The following is an 18,017-nucleotide window of genomic DNA, read 5'->3' as shown; positions in this document are numbered from 1 at the left end:
AATATAAATTCTCAAGAAATTCACCAGCGTATAGACTGTTTCTAAATTCTTTAGTATTTTTCCCCATCAGCAAGACGTTGTAAAGACATTACATCCTATTCATTGTTGTTTCTCTTCCACATAATAGCATATTTTTTGTTATCAAATGTTGAACTTTATACGCCTGAACTGATTACTCGACTGAAATGCTGACAGAAACAGTCCAAAGTAATGGATTTCATTTCTATAGTCCGATTAATAAATATTTCATCTTTTCAACGCTGTGCGCAGAATAGGTCGACACATATCGAGTCAGGAAAAAACGGGTGGTTGGTCTCCCTTGTGTCCAAAATTATTATTATTTTGAGCAGAATATTCTGGTGACAACTGCCTCTTTTCAAATAGCAAGCATTGCTGTATTTTATTTTCGTCAATCGCTCGAATTCGGTATGCGTTTTGCTTCAATATTGGAGACGGAAACCTTAAGTGCGCAGAAATGCCAAACAGCATTGTACACTGCAGTCAATATGAGATTTACGTTAAATATCATTGTCACCATTTGCTACAACCGTTTAAGTTGCAAAACAAAACTCCAATTTCTACAACAAATGCATAAACTGTAACTATTAAATCTTCGTTTTATTTTCTTATTACACAATTATTTTGGTAAGTACTTTAATTCCGGTATTTATTCCAGTAAATAAATTTATCCCGGTAAATACCTTTATTCCGGTTAAACTAATGAGCCGAATATTTGTAGCCGTGTGGAAAATCCCAGATTTTGCTATTTATAAACGCTACGTGACTATGGTTGTCTAAACTCTTGCAAAAGTAACAAGATCAAATAGACGTGAAATTATCGAAGGATACAAGAAAAGAAAATGCCTGTCGAAGAAATGGGTGATTTGCCTAACCAGCAAACGCCTGAGTTTATGTTTGTTCATGGTCAACAACAAGTGAAGAACGCCGAGGGAGGGTATGTATATGAGGTAGACCCGATCAAACGACTGACTCGATTTCTGTGCCTTGGAACAGAGGGAGGGACGGCTTGCACAAAGGAGGAAGAACTCAAAAAGGAGAATGTCACATCCATTGAAAAGTAAGTAGTGAGGTTATTTATATAACACATAGATGCTTGCAGGTAACTAATGGTGATGAATTTCTATAAAAGTGGATGAGAGAGGCCACAATGTCCATTAGACTATATAGTGCAAAATGTCATGGGCCGAAACATCCATAAACCAAAACGTCCCAGTTCCATCATATGTTTGGGTCATATTGGACTGTGGGTGAGTGGTGGGCATAGGAAACCGGACAAATCAGACCTGGTTAATAATTGTTTTGAAAGCTCTCCTTTATCAATGTCCTTGGAGCCAAGTTGAATCAGTATTGGGTCTGAGTTGTCCCTAATTTGTAGTGGTAGCCATGAGTCTCAGTCTGTCACACAATACTTTAGTCTCAGTTTCCAGACAAATGTAAGTTGTCATCCATATCATTTCATTTTGGCCCACTAGTTTCGTTTCTGCTAAGACCAACCAAAATTGAAATGCACGTGTAATTGTCAAGAAATACTTAAAAAATGAAACCATGTTATTTAGGCACTCAAGCACACTGCCACCTCTCATTTATGGTTATGGTATTGGTCACTAGATCATCACCTAATCTTGATTCTTTACAGTATTATTTTTATCTACAAAAACAAAATATATCGTATTTTGCATGAAAGTATTTCAGCTGTCAACTCAAAATGATCACAGGGTAACATGTTCTGTGTGGGACAAACCATCTATTATGACAAAGCCTTGCTAGAATTGACCTCAGATACCATTTATATTGCAGATCATTTCAAATGCTTCTGTGAACAGATTATGTAAAGTGAAATACAGTACTAAGTTACAAAAAACATTTGAGTGTAAAATACACCAAAAAAAAGTTAAAACATTTATTACAAAACAAATTGCTATGAAGAAAATTATATTTCAGGATGATAGCAGCTGGGAGAGGTGAAGAGGCTGTGGAGACAATTCGCAATATAAGTGTCAAACATCGATGTGCCAAACAGAAATTTCCTGTTTTTGCTCTTGCTATATGTGCACGTGCTAATCATGAAAACACAAGAAAAGCAGCATACAGAGTTCTTCCAGATGTGTGTCGCATCCCGACAGATTTGTTTCTTTTTGTCCGATATTGTAAGGAGGAGAGTGGAGGTAATTTGAAACACATAGTGTGTGAATATATATATATATATATATATATATATATATATATATATCTCTGTGTGTGTGTGTGTGTGTGTGCAGATTTCATGAAAACATTTGAAATTTGTGAATCATGAAGCATAGTGTTTTGAACAAAGACTATCATTACATGTGTGTCGCATCCCGACAGATTTGTTTCTTTTTGTCCGATATTGTAAGGAGGAGAGTGGAGGTAATTTGAAACACATTGTGTGTGAATGTGTATGTATGTATGTATGTGTATATATATATATATATATATATATATATATATATATATATATATATATATATATATAGATCTATTATTTGAAAATCTTGTACAGTTACTGATTATTACATATTACAGTAAAAGCTACCTTATATTGTTTGACATACCAGCAGTTGATAATATTTCTTTTACCTAGAGATGAATTATTCTCACAGTATTTTTTATACATATTGCTCATACTATTGAGCAACTTACACACATATAAACACAATTTTGCTATTATTTGCATGCTAAATAATTTTTCTTGAATTTGAATGTTAAATAATTTTTTGAATTTGAATGTTAAATAATTTGTTTAGAAAAATTTAAGATATGACTAATCACTAATGACATATGTATACTGTTTGATATGTACCTTCATTATTTATTTTTTTTAAAACATGTTCAGTGATGTTAAATTCAATAATGACATGCTTTTATACAAATACTCTCAGATGTAAATATTTCTTTTTTGATAAAATAATGTCAGAGAAATCCTGTTTTGCTCATATAACCGTAACATCACTATATGTACATGTTTCTTTATTTAGATACATTATTGCTGTTCAAATTAGGTAGTGCCCTTGTGTTTTTAAATCAGATTATCATTTATTTACAGAAGGAGGATGGGGTCGATCACATCGTCGTGGAGTTAGTGGCTGGTATCAGAGTTTCAAAGATAATCCTTTGCGATTGGCCAGACTGGTCACCAAGTATCGGGCACGTGAAAAGTGGTCTCATCGAGACGTAATTCGATTGGTTCATCCAAAGGTCTACAGTTCTGAACTTGGATTTATTTTTAGGTACTTTTTACAGTTGATTGTTGCTAATGATCGACAGCAAAAAATAATTACCATAATCTAGTTTAGTTTAGGTCTTGCAGTTGTGGGGTTTGCACTTATTTTTAAAATAAAATTATGAAATTTGAACAGAATCATGCATTATATTTTGATTTCCCACCTAATTCTGTATTTTTGGAATAAATTTCAAAATCAACTTTAGAAGTATTATTCATGAATGTGTTATTTCTTGCTGAAGCATTATGGAAGAGCGAAAGACAGTTCGGTAGGATTTTATTTATAAATACAATAATAACAACTTTGAGAAACCTCCACTCCCCACAATGTCTTCATGTTACTTGGAATTGAAGCAGTACAACTATATATGTAGCATATGTTAAATTATTGCCATTTTGTTTCAAACTACAAAATTTAAAATGCCAATGCCTCAAACAATAGGTCATATCTCAGTGTCGTCATCTTCCTGTTTGAATTAATTGAACGTTTCCCTTTCCTGCTTCAGTGTGTAGCATGATAAAAGTGCTGTTCTAGGTACTGTAGGGCCAAGCATATACATCATAATATTTTTCTGGCCACTCAGACTATTGATACCGGATGATATTATTATGAAACAATTTATATAAAAAACATGTTCTTGTTGTCTTTTTTTAATAATTCCATCTTTTGAAGTTGTTCTTGTAGTTTTTATAAATAATTCCATCTACTGAGGTAAGCAACAATGCTGTTTAAACCATGTATAAAATCACCTTGTCACATGTTATAGGTACTATATTTACCTATTAAGTGATACACACACTTAAAATTCAACTTTACAAAGAATTTTGGTCTTTCATAGAATTGTAGTCATTAATTATACAAAGTTTTGAAAGTATTTTCAATTAATACTGTCCAATGTATATTTGTTTTTGTTCTGATATTATTTTTTCCAGATAAGTATGACAGTAACACCCCTTTAAAAGTGTTTTTAAAATGGTTTGAATTTATTTGATTATAATCAGGACAGAAGGACAGAAAGAAAAGAAAAGAAAATATGTGTTTCAGTAGTTCAGCTATTTAGCAGTTGATTTCTGTGATGACACAAGTGATGTATCCAGAAGGATGGTGTATCTGGAAAGTTTCTTAATTTATGTGACACCATCATGATTCATACACACCCTCCACTCCCATCTTTAAGCCTATGAGGCAAGGGCTGGAATGAAAGCTATAAGTCTTGGAAGCAGGGACTTTCATCAGCAAGAGCTCTGCCTTGGACATTACTGAATGTAAGTCCAGGCACATGGGGTTTATATAGATTTCATCAGCAACAGACCTGCCTTGGACAATAATGAATATAAGTCCAGACACATGGGTTTTATATGGACTTGAATGAGCCATGCCATCTAGCAGCACCTCAGTTTTTGGTACCATCTCAGCTTCTGACCATACTGTCCAGCTGTCCAGTTCTTCATTCATACCATGTACTGACTGTATAGCTTCCATTCTATTGGGGCCTCGAGTGGCCGAGTGATCTAAAGCGCTCTCCGTTACGGATCACTGCCATCTCGCCTCTGTCTGTGTGGGTTCGAGTCTCGGAATCGGCCAATGTGGGTATGTGAGAAAGCTTGCCAGTAGCTTCTCAAGGGTCGGTGGTTCTTTCCAGCGAATTCCCTGGTTCTTCCTCCACCATTAATACTGGCTGCCATGTATAGCCTATCGTGTGCTGAAAAATGGCGTTAAACCCTACAACAACTACAACAACAAAAAGCTTCCATTATAGATCATCCTGTGCCTTGTCAATTTCACATTCTCTGGGATCAGTTCGATAGATCCATCTGTCTGTCTAAATTTACTATTATTCCATCATAGGTCCGTGTATCCATGTGCATTGCTGACCATATACATCTAACTGTAAACACCCATACTTATGGATGCTTTGATTTTGGCAAGTCATTCATATAGATTTAATAACCATATTCTGTAGATGCAGCTAGCTGTTTACTCATGGCTTACTCACTTGGACCTTAAGGTGACAGTCTTGTGAAAAGAGTCTACACTTCATATGTGCCTTTGGGAATGTACTGTTCATATGTCATCTTGACCCCATTCAGGATGGACTGCACACCTAGTGTGTGGATAAACCTGATGGTAGTTCATAATCAGATCCCACCATAGAGTGTGCTGAGTTATAGCCTTAAGGGGGCAGTAGAGGAGTTTATAGGGTGTTGCTGAACTCAAAATGTCTGCTACAGTCCCCTTTTCTGCAGTGGTATACAGGGCAAGGCCTCATTTGGTTATGATGGCGGGAAAGTCAGCCTTTCCCTCCATATTTCCCTAAAACTGGGCAAGTTGCCCATAGTCTGGAAAAAATATTGCCAAGTGTATAAGATTATTGCCCCAGGGAATTCCAAAGCCTTTTTTCAGAGAGTAAATTTCCAGTGTGCTCTGCAATCTCCCTGGTATAAGATTAATTTCAATGCCACCTTCACAGATATTTCAGTTTTAGAAAAGAACCACTGTAGTGAATCTCACTTTTCCTATTTCCACAGTGGATAAAAGACATTCTGGACATCACTTTGAAGTTCATCCACAATATAGTGGCCATGTCTTTGTTGTTAAACTCGGCGTCTATCATGGCAATTTATTTTCTGTTTTGCAGTCAACGACAGTACAATACATTCTGGTCTAGGCAACCCACCATTGGTGCACACAAGGCAACATTGACATCCATTTCACACATATTCCCAGCATACTCAGTTTTGGTCAGTTCTCTGCCAAGGAGGGAACAGATCTCAGTACAGAATGGTCCCTCCGTTCTTTGGTCTTTCATCAGATTTTCCAGGTCTGGGGACTTGTGATGAGTGATCTTTTTACAACCAAGTGGTATTCAAACTGTCCATTTTTGCTTACCCAGTACTGGAGCCTGAGGTTTGGCCCATTGATTATTTTCTCTCAGTTGGGAGGATCGGTGTCCCTTCATTTCCTCCAGTAATCTTAGTTCCTGAGATTATACAGTGATTGAGCATCCAGGAATGCCTCCGATTGCCTTTCTCAGTTGATAAAAATCCTGAATCATTGATAGTTGCAATCTAATGATAGATCTGTGCAGGAAGATCTTGTCCAGGTCAAATTTTTACAAATACTCCTGAACCCATGTGTTCCTTCCTAACACAGACCATCTTCTTCATGCTTAGTTCTTGTCCAGAGAACATTACAGTAGTAATAATTCAATCCTTCAGTCATAAAACAAATTGCACTAGCACAAGTCCCTACACTTTGAAGGCTTGTGAAGGGCAGTGACAAGTTTACAGGGACTGACATAAAGTCAAAACATCATCACTTTCAGTGCCTTTGTCCTCACAAGTAGCTGACCTTTTTCTTTGCCTGTTCAAGGAGAAAAGGGTGACTCTGATTTCTATCAAGGGCTTGTCTTGTCATTATAGTAGGTAGGATCTTGTTAATAACAAAAACCTTTCTCACTGTTGACTTCATAAAGCCTAAATCACTAACATTGTTTTCCTGAGTGGAGTCATTCCTTGGGTCTTAGTTCAAACAAATGTGAACATTTAATCAGGTGCTCACTGAAGCTCCTTTCATACAAAACTTGTTTCATGATAGCTAGGGCATAACCGATTAGCATTTTTCTACTGATTTCCGATTCCGGATTTTGGGCATGAAATTTTTCCGATTCCGGATACGTTTCAATTAATCGGAAATGCTAAATTAAAAGGTTTTTCAAATCAACTTTTTAAACCGTGTTACACACGTTTTGCATATCACACCGATGTCACAAGGGGAAGGATATGGCAGGACTATAGCAAAATGCAACGAAGTTCAAAGCCACAAAGAATCCATGAAATTTTTTATTTTTTTGCCAGTTCCGACCCATTCTTTGTTCAACAATTAGTTGATCTTGCCGCCAGGCTTTTATTTTCCCGCCTTAATCATTTATGTCGGCAAGCGGCCAGTTCCATCCTGTACTTTATTCAGCAATTAGTTGATCTTGCCACCATGCTTTAATGTCGCGGTCAAATAAAAATAAAACAGGCTTTTGTTTGGTCCTATAAAGTTGGCCTCTTGCGGAATCATTTTCTTTTAATACCTCATTAGCATGTGTCAATGTATTCAATATTATGCCTTCATTATTGAGGATGTTGACATAAACGGGTAGGACTGTATTATATATTTTAATAAATTTAAATCTTTCGGTCTAACTCAAGTATTATCGTTTCACCCCGTTGTGTTGACCATATTGGACTTTTCTGACTTCTTATTTAACTTTATTAACGCACTATCGAATGACACGCAGTGTTAGACACGGTGCTATAGAAATTCAACTTTATTATTTTTATTATCCGAATCGGTCGTTCCTGCCTTGTCCGACTCCGATTAATCGGAAGTTCATACTATCCGGTGGAATCCGATTTCCGGATCAAAAGTCGGTTATGCCCTAATGATAGCACTTGGTTCAGCTTGCAGAGTCAGTGAATTACATGTCCTTTCTGTTAATTGAGTCCACCTTCAATTTCAATCAGTGGTACATATGACGCAACATGATTGCATTGTTAACAATTGGTTGCTGTCAGTGGGCATTCAAAACATCATCGTGCAGCGTCTCTCCTGTATTGACACAGCCCAAGATGCTATCAAACAGAACCTGGTATATTTGCTTAGACATTATCTGAAGCTGTCTGTGCCAGTCTGTGGAACTCAAAGAAGCCCCATTTTCCTAGTTACACTTGGGGAAAAGGGCATAACCTCTCAAACCCAATCATGGTTGAAGTGAGTAACATGCATGGCATACTCTGATATATCACTAGAACAGAGTCATCTCTGCTCATGAGATAAGATTAATCTATGAGAGCATTGTTTTGACTGTCATATCTCAATCAAAGATATTATTTAGGCCATTGGTTGGCATGCACAGTCACCCTTCTAGAGTTTTATCTATAGACTTGGCTCCACAGCAACAAACTCTGGATCTGCTAGATGCAGTTACACAAGTGGCTACCAGACCTATTTGACACCAGCACAACCTCCAGATGAGCACCCATGCAGACTTCGCTGGATTCGCCCAGAAATTGTATGTGGTAAGAAGATCTCATTATTTCTTCTTCCAAGATCTAAGCCATGTCACCTCCAGTTGTGCTGCTCGTAATTGTGAGAGTGGGTAAACATTCATATGGGGAATCCAATATTATTCCCCCAAAGGTTGCCTAGGATATAGATTGGATGCTCAACATTCCCTCTATCTATTACCTATTCATCTAATGTTAATGTGATTTGGGGACATGTTTGAATGAGACACGTTTTTAATTAAATTATGTTTCTTCAAGAATACTTACCAAGTCACATTACTTTAATACCCTCTCATATTCCCCACAATGCAAGTATCCATTTACATGATGTTCCACTCAGCTTAAACTGGTGCCACCAGTGGGTGGCAAGGGCAGGTAATGGGCAAGAATTATTGCCCTTTGTCTATTTATTATAGGCAGAAAAAAATTTCACCCTTGGGAGGACTGGATTTGGGAGGTAGTAGGGATTATGTTCCTAATGTTCATGTGATTGGGTAAATATTCTAGGAGAAACATAATTTGCTATAAAATATCTGCTCTCCACAACATACATTTGACCAGGAATGACCATATCATGATCATTTTGTTACATACACTGAAGGCGTTCCAACTCACAGGATCAGCATTAATTATGGGGTCACTTTCTCTCAACAGGTTGTTTTAAATAGAATTTATTTTCTGTATTATAATGCAGCATTTCTTGAAGGGTTTTACTTGTGGTTTCTCCATAACTTTTGTATGTATGACTGTGTGTGACAATACATCCTACTTACTAAGCTTAGGCATGTTGTTGTGCAGAAATGTTCAGAATTATCATTTCTCTTGCAGATACATTGCCAAGGGCCTGGAGAAAGCCAGAGAACCATACAAATACAATCCGACCATGGTAGGCATGCCCAATCTGCAGAAAATCAATGCCTTTCTTGAGGCATGTGAGGTGGCTATGAACTGTGATGATGTAACTGAAGTGTGCAGGATTATACGAGAGCATCACCTTGACTGGCAACATGTTAACAATCGAATGCTTTCTGATAGAAAGATCTGGGAAGCTTTACTTGGCCACATCCCTATCGAAGCTCTTCTTCGAAATCTTGGAATGATGACCACTCTGGGTCTCTTTGCTGAAGATGAAACACATGTAGAAACAGTTATTGTGCGCCTGAATAACGTTACCACTTTGCACCCATCTGATATTGAAGATGAAAATGAAGAAACTGGGCCAGAGAGGACCTATGCAATCCACCCTTTCAAAATTTTACTGGCATATGAAACATATAGGAGTGGCTCCAAAACAAAAGGGTGCAACAACTGGATACCAAATAAACGTATCCTTGATGCACTTATGGAAGCTTTCCACAAAAGTTTCCAAAGTATGACACCAACAGGAAAGAAATATTGTCTTGCAATTGATGTTGGAAGGACAATGGCACATACAGTCATGGGTGTGAAGGACATCAACTGTTACACGGCAGCAGCATCGATGATCCTGACTATCACCAAGGTAGAATCAAGATTTGATGTCTTTATCTTTTCTGATGAGTACAGTCATTTGAACATTGATGCAAATGATGACATCAAGAACATCACCAGAATGATGCATAATGTTCGCTATTCTGCAGGGATTGATTGCTCCCTGCCTATGTTTAAAGCAATTGAGCAAAAGGTCAATGATTATGATGTCTTTTGTATCTACACCTGCAGTGACACTTACTGTGGAAAGGTCCATCCAGATGAGGCTTTGCGTCAGTATCGAAAGTTTTCAGGAAACTCCAATGTCAAGCTTGTTGTTTGTGCCATGAACAGCAAAGGTTTTACTATTGCTGATCCGCAGGATGATGGGATGTTGGATGTTGTTGGCTTTGACGCAGCCACCCCAGAAATTATTGCCAAGTTTTGTCAGTAGTGAGACCAACCCCCAAATGAGGACCAATTATTATGAGAAGAAAATTTAAATTTATTTAAATTGTTCATAAATTTTTTCAATGGTACATGAGATACAGCAGTTAATTGCAAGGAAAAATGAAAGAATTTATTACACTTTTCATTTGCATGTGTAGGTCTTATCAACTTTAGAATGTTTTTTATCAAAAGTTTTGAAGAAATTGTATTTTTTGCAAACTGTAGACCTAGGGATTCCATGGTTGATGAAAGATATTGAGGAATGAACAACTTATGTCAAGGCCTTGAAAGTAATTGATTTTTCACATAGGTCATTGAAAGTCCTTAAAATTGAGAGATTGTGCTCAAGTGTAAAATAGGATGGAGAATTTTGCTTTAGATCATTTATTTTATGTTGTGTGCAGGTCTGACGTAGTTTGATTGTTTTGCTATTATCAGACTCCATGAGAAGTAATCAGGCATTGAATATGGCATCCCTTTCATATTATTTCATTACTGTATGCACACTCTTTCACTTTACCACATTTTTCTGCCAAGCAAGGATGGTTTATTTGTGACAGTCTTTTCAATGGGCGATTATCACAAAATGTCCAGAAAGTGCTAGTTGACTGCAAGACAAAGACTTCATTAAGGTGGCACTCTACAGTTTCATATTTTACATAGGGTTAGAATTTTAAAGAAAAAGAATTTCCCAGGCTTTCCTCACTGGTCATACTGGCTATTTAAAAAAGACCTTGTATATCTTAGGTAAAATTCAAAGAACCTTTAATTCTCTTTATTTTGATAGATGTAATATGGGTCATAGAGTAACAGCTTGGTCTTACTCCAGATGTGCACCTTTCAAAAAAGTGCTAGCTCCATTTGGTCATTTTCACTTCCTGAACCTAAGAGGTAAATTGTATAAAAAAGAGCCGATAACTTTTTTTTACATTTTATATATTTGGTAATTCATTCATTGCACTTTCAGACGCTTGTATTGTCTAGTCTGGCAAAATTAATTTTCCCTATTTTAATAGCTGCTATGGATAGTGTACTTTGGACTAATTCAGGCTGACGTTTTAGCACAAGGGAGCAGTCATTTTAGTTAACAGTTTGCTTAGATCATGTACAATATCCAAAGAAATATCATCCACATTAAATTAAAATGGCATAATGGTATGCCAACATTCTCTCCGTTGAGTATGTTTTAAATGCAAACAACTTCACCTTACATATGTCACTCTCTCAAAAGTACATAATAACTGGTGAGCGCTCCCAAGTGTGTGTGAAAAAAACATGAGCTAGTTATTTTGATGTCAGCTTTGATAGGTTCAATTCAAGGTGTTATCTGATTCTTTGTCATCACCGTCTTCTGCATCAGAAAAAACGGTTATGTATTTTTAATGCTTTTTATGGTTTTGTTCTTTGTATTTAAATTACCAGTCTTGAAGTAGAACGCTTGATACAGAGAGTTGTCCTGGAAAACTGAAATTGGTCATTGATAAGTCATTGAAGTACTTTTCTCCTGATTAGTATGAATCCAGTATACCAGTTGCAGAAATTTTATACTAACATTCATTTACAAATTTGTTTACTTGAAAATGATTTGGAAGATTTATATAGTAGCAGTGTGATACAATAAGATTTATTCATGTTTTTGAATGTATGTTGAACTATGTTTACATGAAAGACTTTTAAAATTTGTGCGGAAAAAGAATGGCTCAGGTGTGTAAATAACTATTACACATTTCATGCTGAGTCTTTCAACACATTTATATTTTAAAAAATTTAAAAAATTGCTATAATCAAACCTTGACTTTAATAGTGGATAACAAACTTATTGAAATATTAACCAAGAAGACTTCATTGCATGTTGCATACAACTTTAAAAAATATTGAGTTTGAGGAGTTGCCTTGAAAACTCTTTGAATTTTTAAAAAAAGGTTGTTTTATTCTTCAGAAAGCCTTTTATTTATTGAAAAACTTTTTGAAGTGTACTAAAACTTGTTGAAATTTGCCAACAGGACATTGAACTGATCGGAGAGAACACAAAATGTTAACACTGAATAAAATATGTAACTATTTGAATTACAGATTTATTTATTTACCTATTCTAATATAATGATCATGTAAATAGGATAAATAACACAAAATATTGGTAGTTAACACAACATAAAGAGAAGGTTCCATTGTATTAAATGAAAATACTCCTTTAAATCTTTTGGAAGTCCTTGAAAACTAAAAAATTCCTTGAAAAATACTCGTCAGGGCTGTATGATCCATGCAGATTGAACCCATTGGTCATATGGATGCTGGAGGCTAATTGGTCAGAAATTGGAAGCTGGAGGCTGATTTCATGGAGCATTGCATGTTAATTATGAGCATTATACTGGTAATAGTTTTATTTCTTAATGCAAGAATTAACATGCATATGTTCATTAATGGCCTCTAAATTTTGCTTTTTCATTTTGTTTTACTGTAGTTTGCAACTCTCGTTAATTCACCTTTTTCGTAAGAAGACATGCTAATACTTGCAAGCTGTCTTTAGTATTATGTTGCCACATTTATCAAAGGATGTCATGAGTTTGATTCATTGCTTTGTTTAATATGAATGTTTGTGTTTTCTACATAGTTGGTTTATGTAATGATTTTCATTCCTCCCTTTCTTATGTATAATCAGGATAGCTGAAATTTCTGTACTTGCCTGACATGTCCATTAGTTCAGAAGTTTTGATAGGCACATACTCTTTGCAACTGGACATCAGTCACAGATTGTTTCTTTGTGAGATAGTCAATAAAGGTGTTGTCTTAATTCAAAATTGACTAGGTCTACCTGAAGGCCATACAATGTAGTTAAATGGGGGTACAGAAGGGCAGCTTAATCCTTCAGTTAACAATAGTGCACTAAATTTAGTGCTTGTCACTAACTATGCTTGTTTATTATTTATCGTTTAGTTTTTTTAATTGGTAGGCTTTACATATGCCTGGATGAGACAATGCTAAGAATCAGTCTTAGTTGTACTGTTTGAATGGGCACCATGTCCAAGTGTAAGCATTAACACTAGTTGTATATGTGTGCATTCTGTTAGTATGTACAGAGTCAAACTCCTTGTCCTTGTAGATTTAATATTTTTATGCAGGTAATCTTGCATTGGTCAGCCACTTCACATATATATTTGAACATGCTTGTAACTATGGAGTAGACTCTATTTAAATTGATTTCTGTGCTTTTAGTTTTTCTTGATTAAAATATAAATATAAATTTAAGGTTTTTTGCTTGTGTGCATGGGGGGGTACGTATTTTTAGCACAGAACATGATATTGAGAACTATTTAAATAAATTTTAAAACAAAATAATAAACTTTATGCACATACAGCCAAACCTGTTGCAATGGTCACCTTTACTCAGCGGTCAGCAGTTCACAATAAAGTCATTGTAAAACACACAAACCCCCCATGGCAAATTTCCCATAAAAATGTCATATATAATAGCCACCCACCCTCCATGGTAAGGTGTTTCCTAACCAGACTGGTTTTTGACTGCCTTAAGCAGTCACTGATGCATATCTACAGTGACTGCTCATTCTATTCAAACTAAATTTGTGCTTCTTGAGGAAGGCATTGTTTAGATAAAGGCATATCATGTAAATTGATGTACAGATATTTCTTATTTCGCTTGTGCTTTGGACTCCATTTATGTTGACAGTGTAACTCAGAGGCTTCAGTATGTCAAATTCTCAAGTGAGGCATTTTTAATCATAAAGGTAATGGGTCAAAGCAAGTCATTTGGGAAAAGTAGTCGTGTTGTAATTGTAGCAGATATAGAAGTCACCTTTTTGTGCCAATGTGACAGGTATAATTTGATACCTTAATCTATTCGTCTCTGAATTAAAACTATTTCTGAAGAAAATAGTTCATTTTAGAAACCAGGTTTGAGTTACATCCCTTTTCATTAGGATCAGCAAGCATTCAGTATTTGAAATCTGTGTGAAGGCCAGCAAAGTTACATGGGTCACAAAGAATAAACATTATCATAATTATGTGGTTTATTTTGGTCTTGATGAGATGAACAACTGGTTAATCCAGATCTTATTTTTAAAGTGTGAACAACCTAGCTTATACAAGTGGACTGACCAAAACATCAGTCGCCAATTTTGCATTAATATATATTATAAAGTGTACAAAACAAAGATAATTGGTGATTATTGTTTTAGGTGATGATTTAATGTATATGATGGATTAAAGTGAAAAGGATACAGTTGATCTTGTGTTGAATATAAATTTGAGAGAGAACAACATGTATGCATATTTTATAATTTTGATGACTAGTGCACATAAAACAATCTTGATAATGTAATAATAATAATGATAGTTTATATGGTAAAGGTATTTGGTGCATGGTATTTGTTGAAAACAAGTCACGTGTACAGAGGTCACCTGTGTACCAAGCTTAGATATGATTTTTTCTGATGGTTGCTGCTATTGACAGGCTTGACATACAGCAGAGAGAGTGAACCCACCTTTTCCTTGAAGGTTCCAAAACCCAAAATAAACCTTGTAAAAAAACAACGAAAAACCCTCGTAAATAACGTTAAAATGAATCATTCTAACTCCATTGAGGCTGCCTTGATATATTAGTTCATTATATTTCGTGTTTTTTACCCACCGATGAAACAAATCATACTTAGTAAATTACCACGCTGAACTTATCTCGAGGTCATTCAATCCTCTGCTGCTATTCATTTATTCCAATATTTTATCAATACCTATATGATAATCTTGATCTAGGGTCATGTAAATTTATTGTTATAAACCCGTATGGTGTAGCCTGCACATGTGGAAAAAAGGAAAAAAAAGTTTATAAACTTAATTACATCCATATCTCCGGAGTACCAAGTTTGATGAATATTTCTTAATGTGTATGTATCAACACCGTTAAACACTGCTAGAATATTACAATTATCTGTTATTACTTTTGGAATTTGTGTGTATCTTTGAGTAACATAAATAATATCGATGTTTTTATGCCTTCCTCGAGAGAATATTCTTGCTGGATTTGATTGTTTATCTAATTTTACATCATACACCACTAGATTATTAATAGATGGGTCTAACTCATCTACAGACATTGCTTCATCAATATCCGTTATAAAATCAATAATATCATCGTTGTCAACATCCAACTGTTTAGCGCTTTCATTAAAATCTTTAAGCACTTCACTGATCATCTATGGATGGTGCTATCAAATACATCTTATCCCATTTGAGCCATCTCATTATCAAATTAAGCAATAATTATGCTTTACCAGACTCAGATGGACCTATTATTAACATTCTGATAGAATTTGGTAGCGCTGGATGATCTTTAGTATGCTCTTGTTTTCGTGTCGCTGAGAAATCAATTACATCCATATTTAAATATAAACATGGATCTATATTGTGTAAAATGCCACGCACGTACTCGCACAGATAATACAACAACAATCATGACAAAAAATAAAAGATACACACTAACAGGCAAATGTATGCAATGTGGTACAAGAAAATATAAGTTTATTTCTGCAAAGACAGGTGGTGATATAGCAACTTCATTAGGAAAATTACCAGGAACTCCATGGGCCAAATACCCAGGAGAAAAACATTCCTGGATATAATTATTGTGGTCCTGGAGTTAGACTTGATATTCGACTTGATAACCAAAATCTGGTGAATATCCGATAAACGAGATTGACCAAGCTTGTCATATTCATGATATAGTTTATAAGAATCCTGATTTAGAACAACAACATCTCGCAGATGTAAGGCTAATTCATTCATTAAATTCCATAAAAAATAAGTCTATTAGAGAATCACTTGCTAATTGGTTAATAAAATCCGTGATGAAAAATAAATTATTACTTTGTGCTGCTCATTAATCAACCAATTATTATAATGGAATCGTTTTGTTACAGTCCAAATGGATATTGGAAAGGTAAGGCAGCAATTAGTAAACTTGCTGATGCAGCAACTGTTATGCGTTCTGTTTCTGCAGCATGGTTAGCACGGCAATCAATATGGCAAATTTATTAACCACCACCTAAACAAATTAAACGCGCATTTTGATGTCAGTGTTCCTAATGAAGTTAATCAAGCGGATATTTTATTTCTACTGCATGATACTGTTAAAATCGGTAAACACCTACGTTCATATAAAAACGCGTTGACACTTGTTGACGTTGCAAGTAGATATAAAGAAGCAGAGCCGTTATCAACATAAAAAACAACTGAAGTAGCTTCTGTGTTTGAACGAATTTATAAACGAGGATCTGGAATATAAGGTGGTCTACGATGGCCACAACTATTACAGGTTGACCCTAGTAAAGAGTTTCTTGGTGCAGTATTATCGTTAAGGAAGCGACATAATGTCAAAATACCAAGTGGACACGCTGCAATTCATCGTGATCAGGCAACTGTTGAACGATTTAATGAACACTTGCTGAGTGGTTTGGACATCAATACGCAAAGAAAATGGTTTAAAATAGATCTCGCGAATACGTTACAACATTACGATAGCTGCGTTAAACAACGAAATTACTCGTACAATCGCTATGAAACTTGTTGATGCAATTACAAAAGCTCGTATACCAATAAAACGACGCGATTTTTCAACACAGCCAGTATTAGGCAATGTTATTGTAAGATATTTATATGAAGCAGGTGAACTTGAAGGTGGAAAAAAGAGCAACCGATCCTATTTGGAGTATTACAACACATACAATTTCTAGTGTAGTTACATCCACAGGTAGACCCGTAATCGACAGATTAGATTCAACTGCCCCTCAACGTGGATTTATACGTGAACAATTACAATTTCTTCAGATACACAATTACCATCGCATTCGCTTAACTAGCGCCTTTATCTCGATTGCACTCAAGACAGGCTAATACTACGTTTTCACGTATATGACCATGCTTATTATTAATTCTATCTACGGTAAATTGTTGTAGATTATTATTTGAATATTTCCACATCATTAAAGCGTTACAGATTGCACAATGATTATTTTGTTTTTTGTTTTAATGATAAAGTAAATTCGGCATCAACAATAAATTTATACTTGTTTTTTTTCTGTCGTATCTTTTATAACTAGCCAATTTTTTATTTCTTATATCCTCGTTGATTTCATTGATAAATTCGCTGTTAGCTTGATTTATGTCTTCAATCGGTATAATCCTCCTCAATTGTGACATTTTTCTAACTCTAGACACCGCAAGATAAACTAAATTTGACCAGTCGATACGATCATCAACTATCCAAATAATTGTATCAGAAATAGTTAACCCTTGTGATGAATGAATTGTCCCTGCGTATCCATGAGTCCATGGGTTTTTATCTTTTTTAGCTCTTCTTCAACAAAATTGATATTAATCGCAACCATATCGTTTAACACAAGATTTTGTTTTTCTGCTGATCCTGGTAAATCAACTGGAATATTCTGCCGTCGCGTATCTGCTGCTCTATAACACATTGGTACCGGTAATTCTGAAACTTTTCCTTTTGTAACTGAAATAATCTCTTCTGAATTTTATCACACAATTTTCTTCTACTTGCAACTATCAAATCATTTGGTTTCCATAAACTCAAAAAATCAATAGATGTTTCTGTGATCATTATACGCTCTACTTCACACTGGATTGTATTTGATTTTAATCTGATTAGTTTTTTTAATTCCTTTAACATTACATCGAGTGCTCTATGATCATCGGTTGTTTCTTCTTAATAATCAACAAAATCCTTTAACCATTCATGTGGAGATGATCCAAATACCGGTGGTGGCTG

The 18,017-nt window shown here is 35.3% G+C and overlaps 1 protein-coding gene across 1 annotated transcript; it reads left to right on the top strand.

Annotated features, from left to right (window-relative positions):
* Positions 1-729: 729 nt before the first annotated feature.
* Positions 730-13,460, top strand: LOC149776280 (RNA-binding protein Ro60-like). The gene is made up of 4 exons (XM_089942723.1): positions 730-1,078; positions 1,963-2,186; positions 3,086-3,269; positions 9,149-13,460. Exons 1-4 carry the CDS (start codon positions 861-863, stop codon positions 10,221-10,223), a joined length of 1,701 nt encoding a protein of 566 aa, XP_089798849.1. The 5' UTR covers positions 730-860; the 3' UTR covers positions 10,224-13,460.
* The last annotated feature ends 4,557 nt before the right edge of the window (positions 13,461-18,017 follow it).

The sequence above is a fragment of the Sinohyriopsis cumingii genome, chromosome 18 (assembly GCF_028554795.1).
Source record: "Sinohyriopsis cumingii isolate HCF-2022 chromosome 18, ASM2855479v2, whole genome shotgun sequence".
NCBI classification, from domain to species: domain Eukaryota; kingdom Metazoa; phylum Mollusca; class Bivalvia; order Unionida; family Unionidae; genus Sinohyriopsis; species Sinohyriopsis cumingii.
Note: the sequence above shows the minus strand (reverse complement) of the source record. Positions and strands in the feature narration are given on the sequence as shown.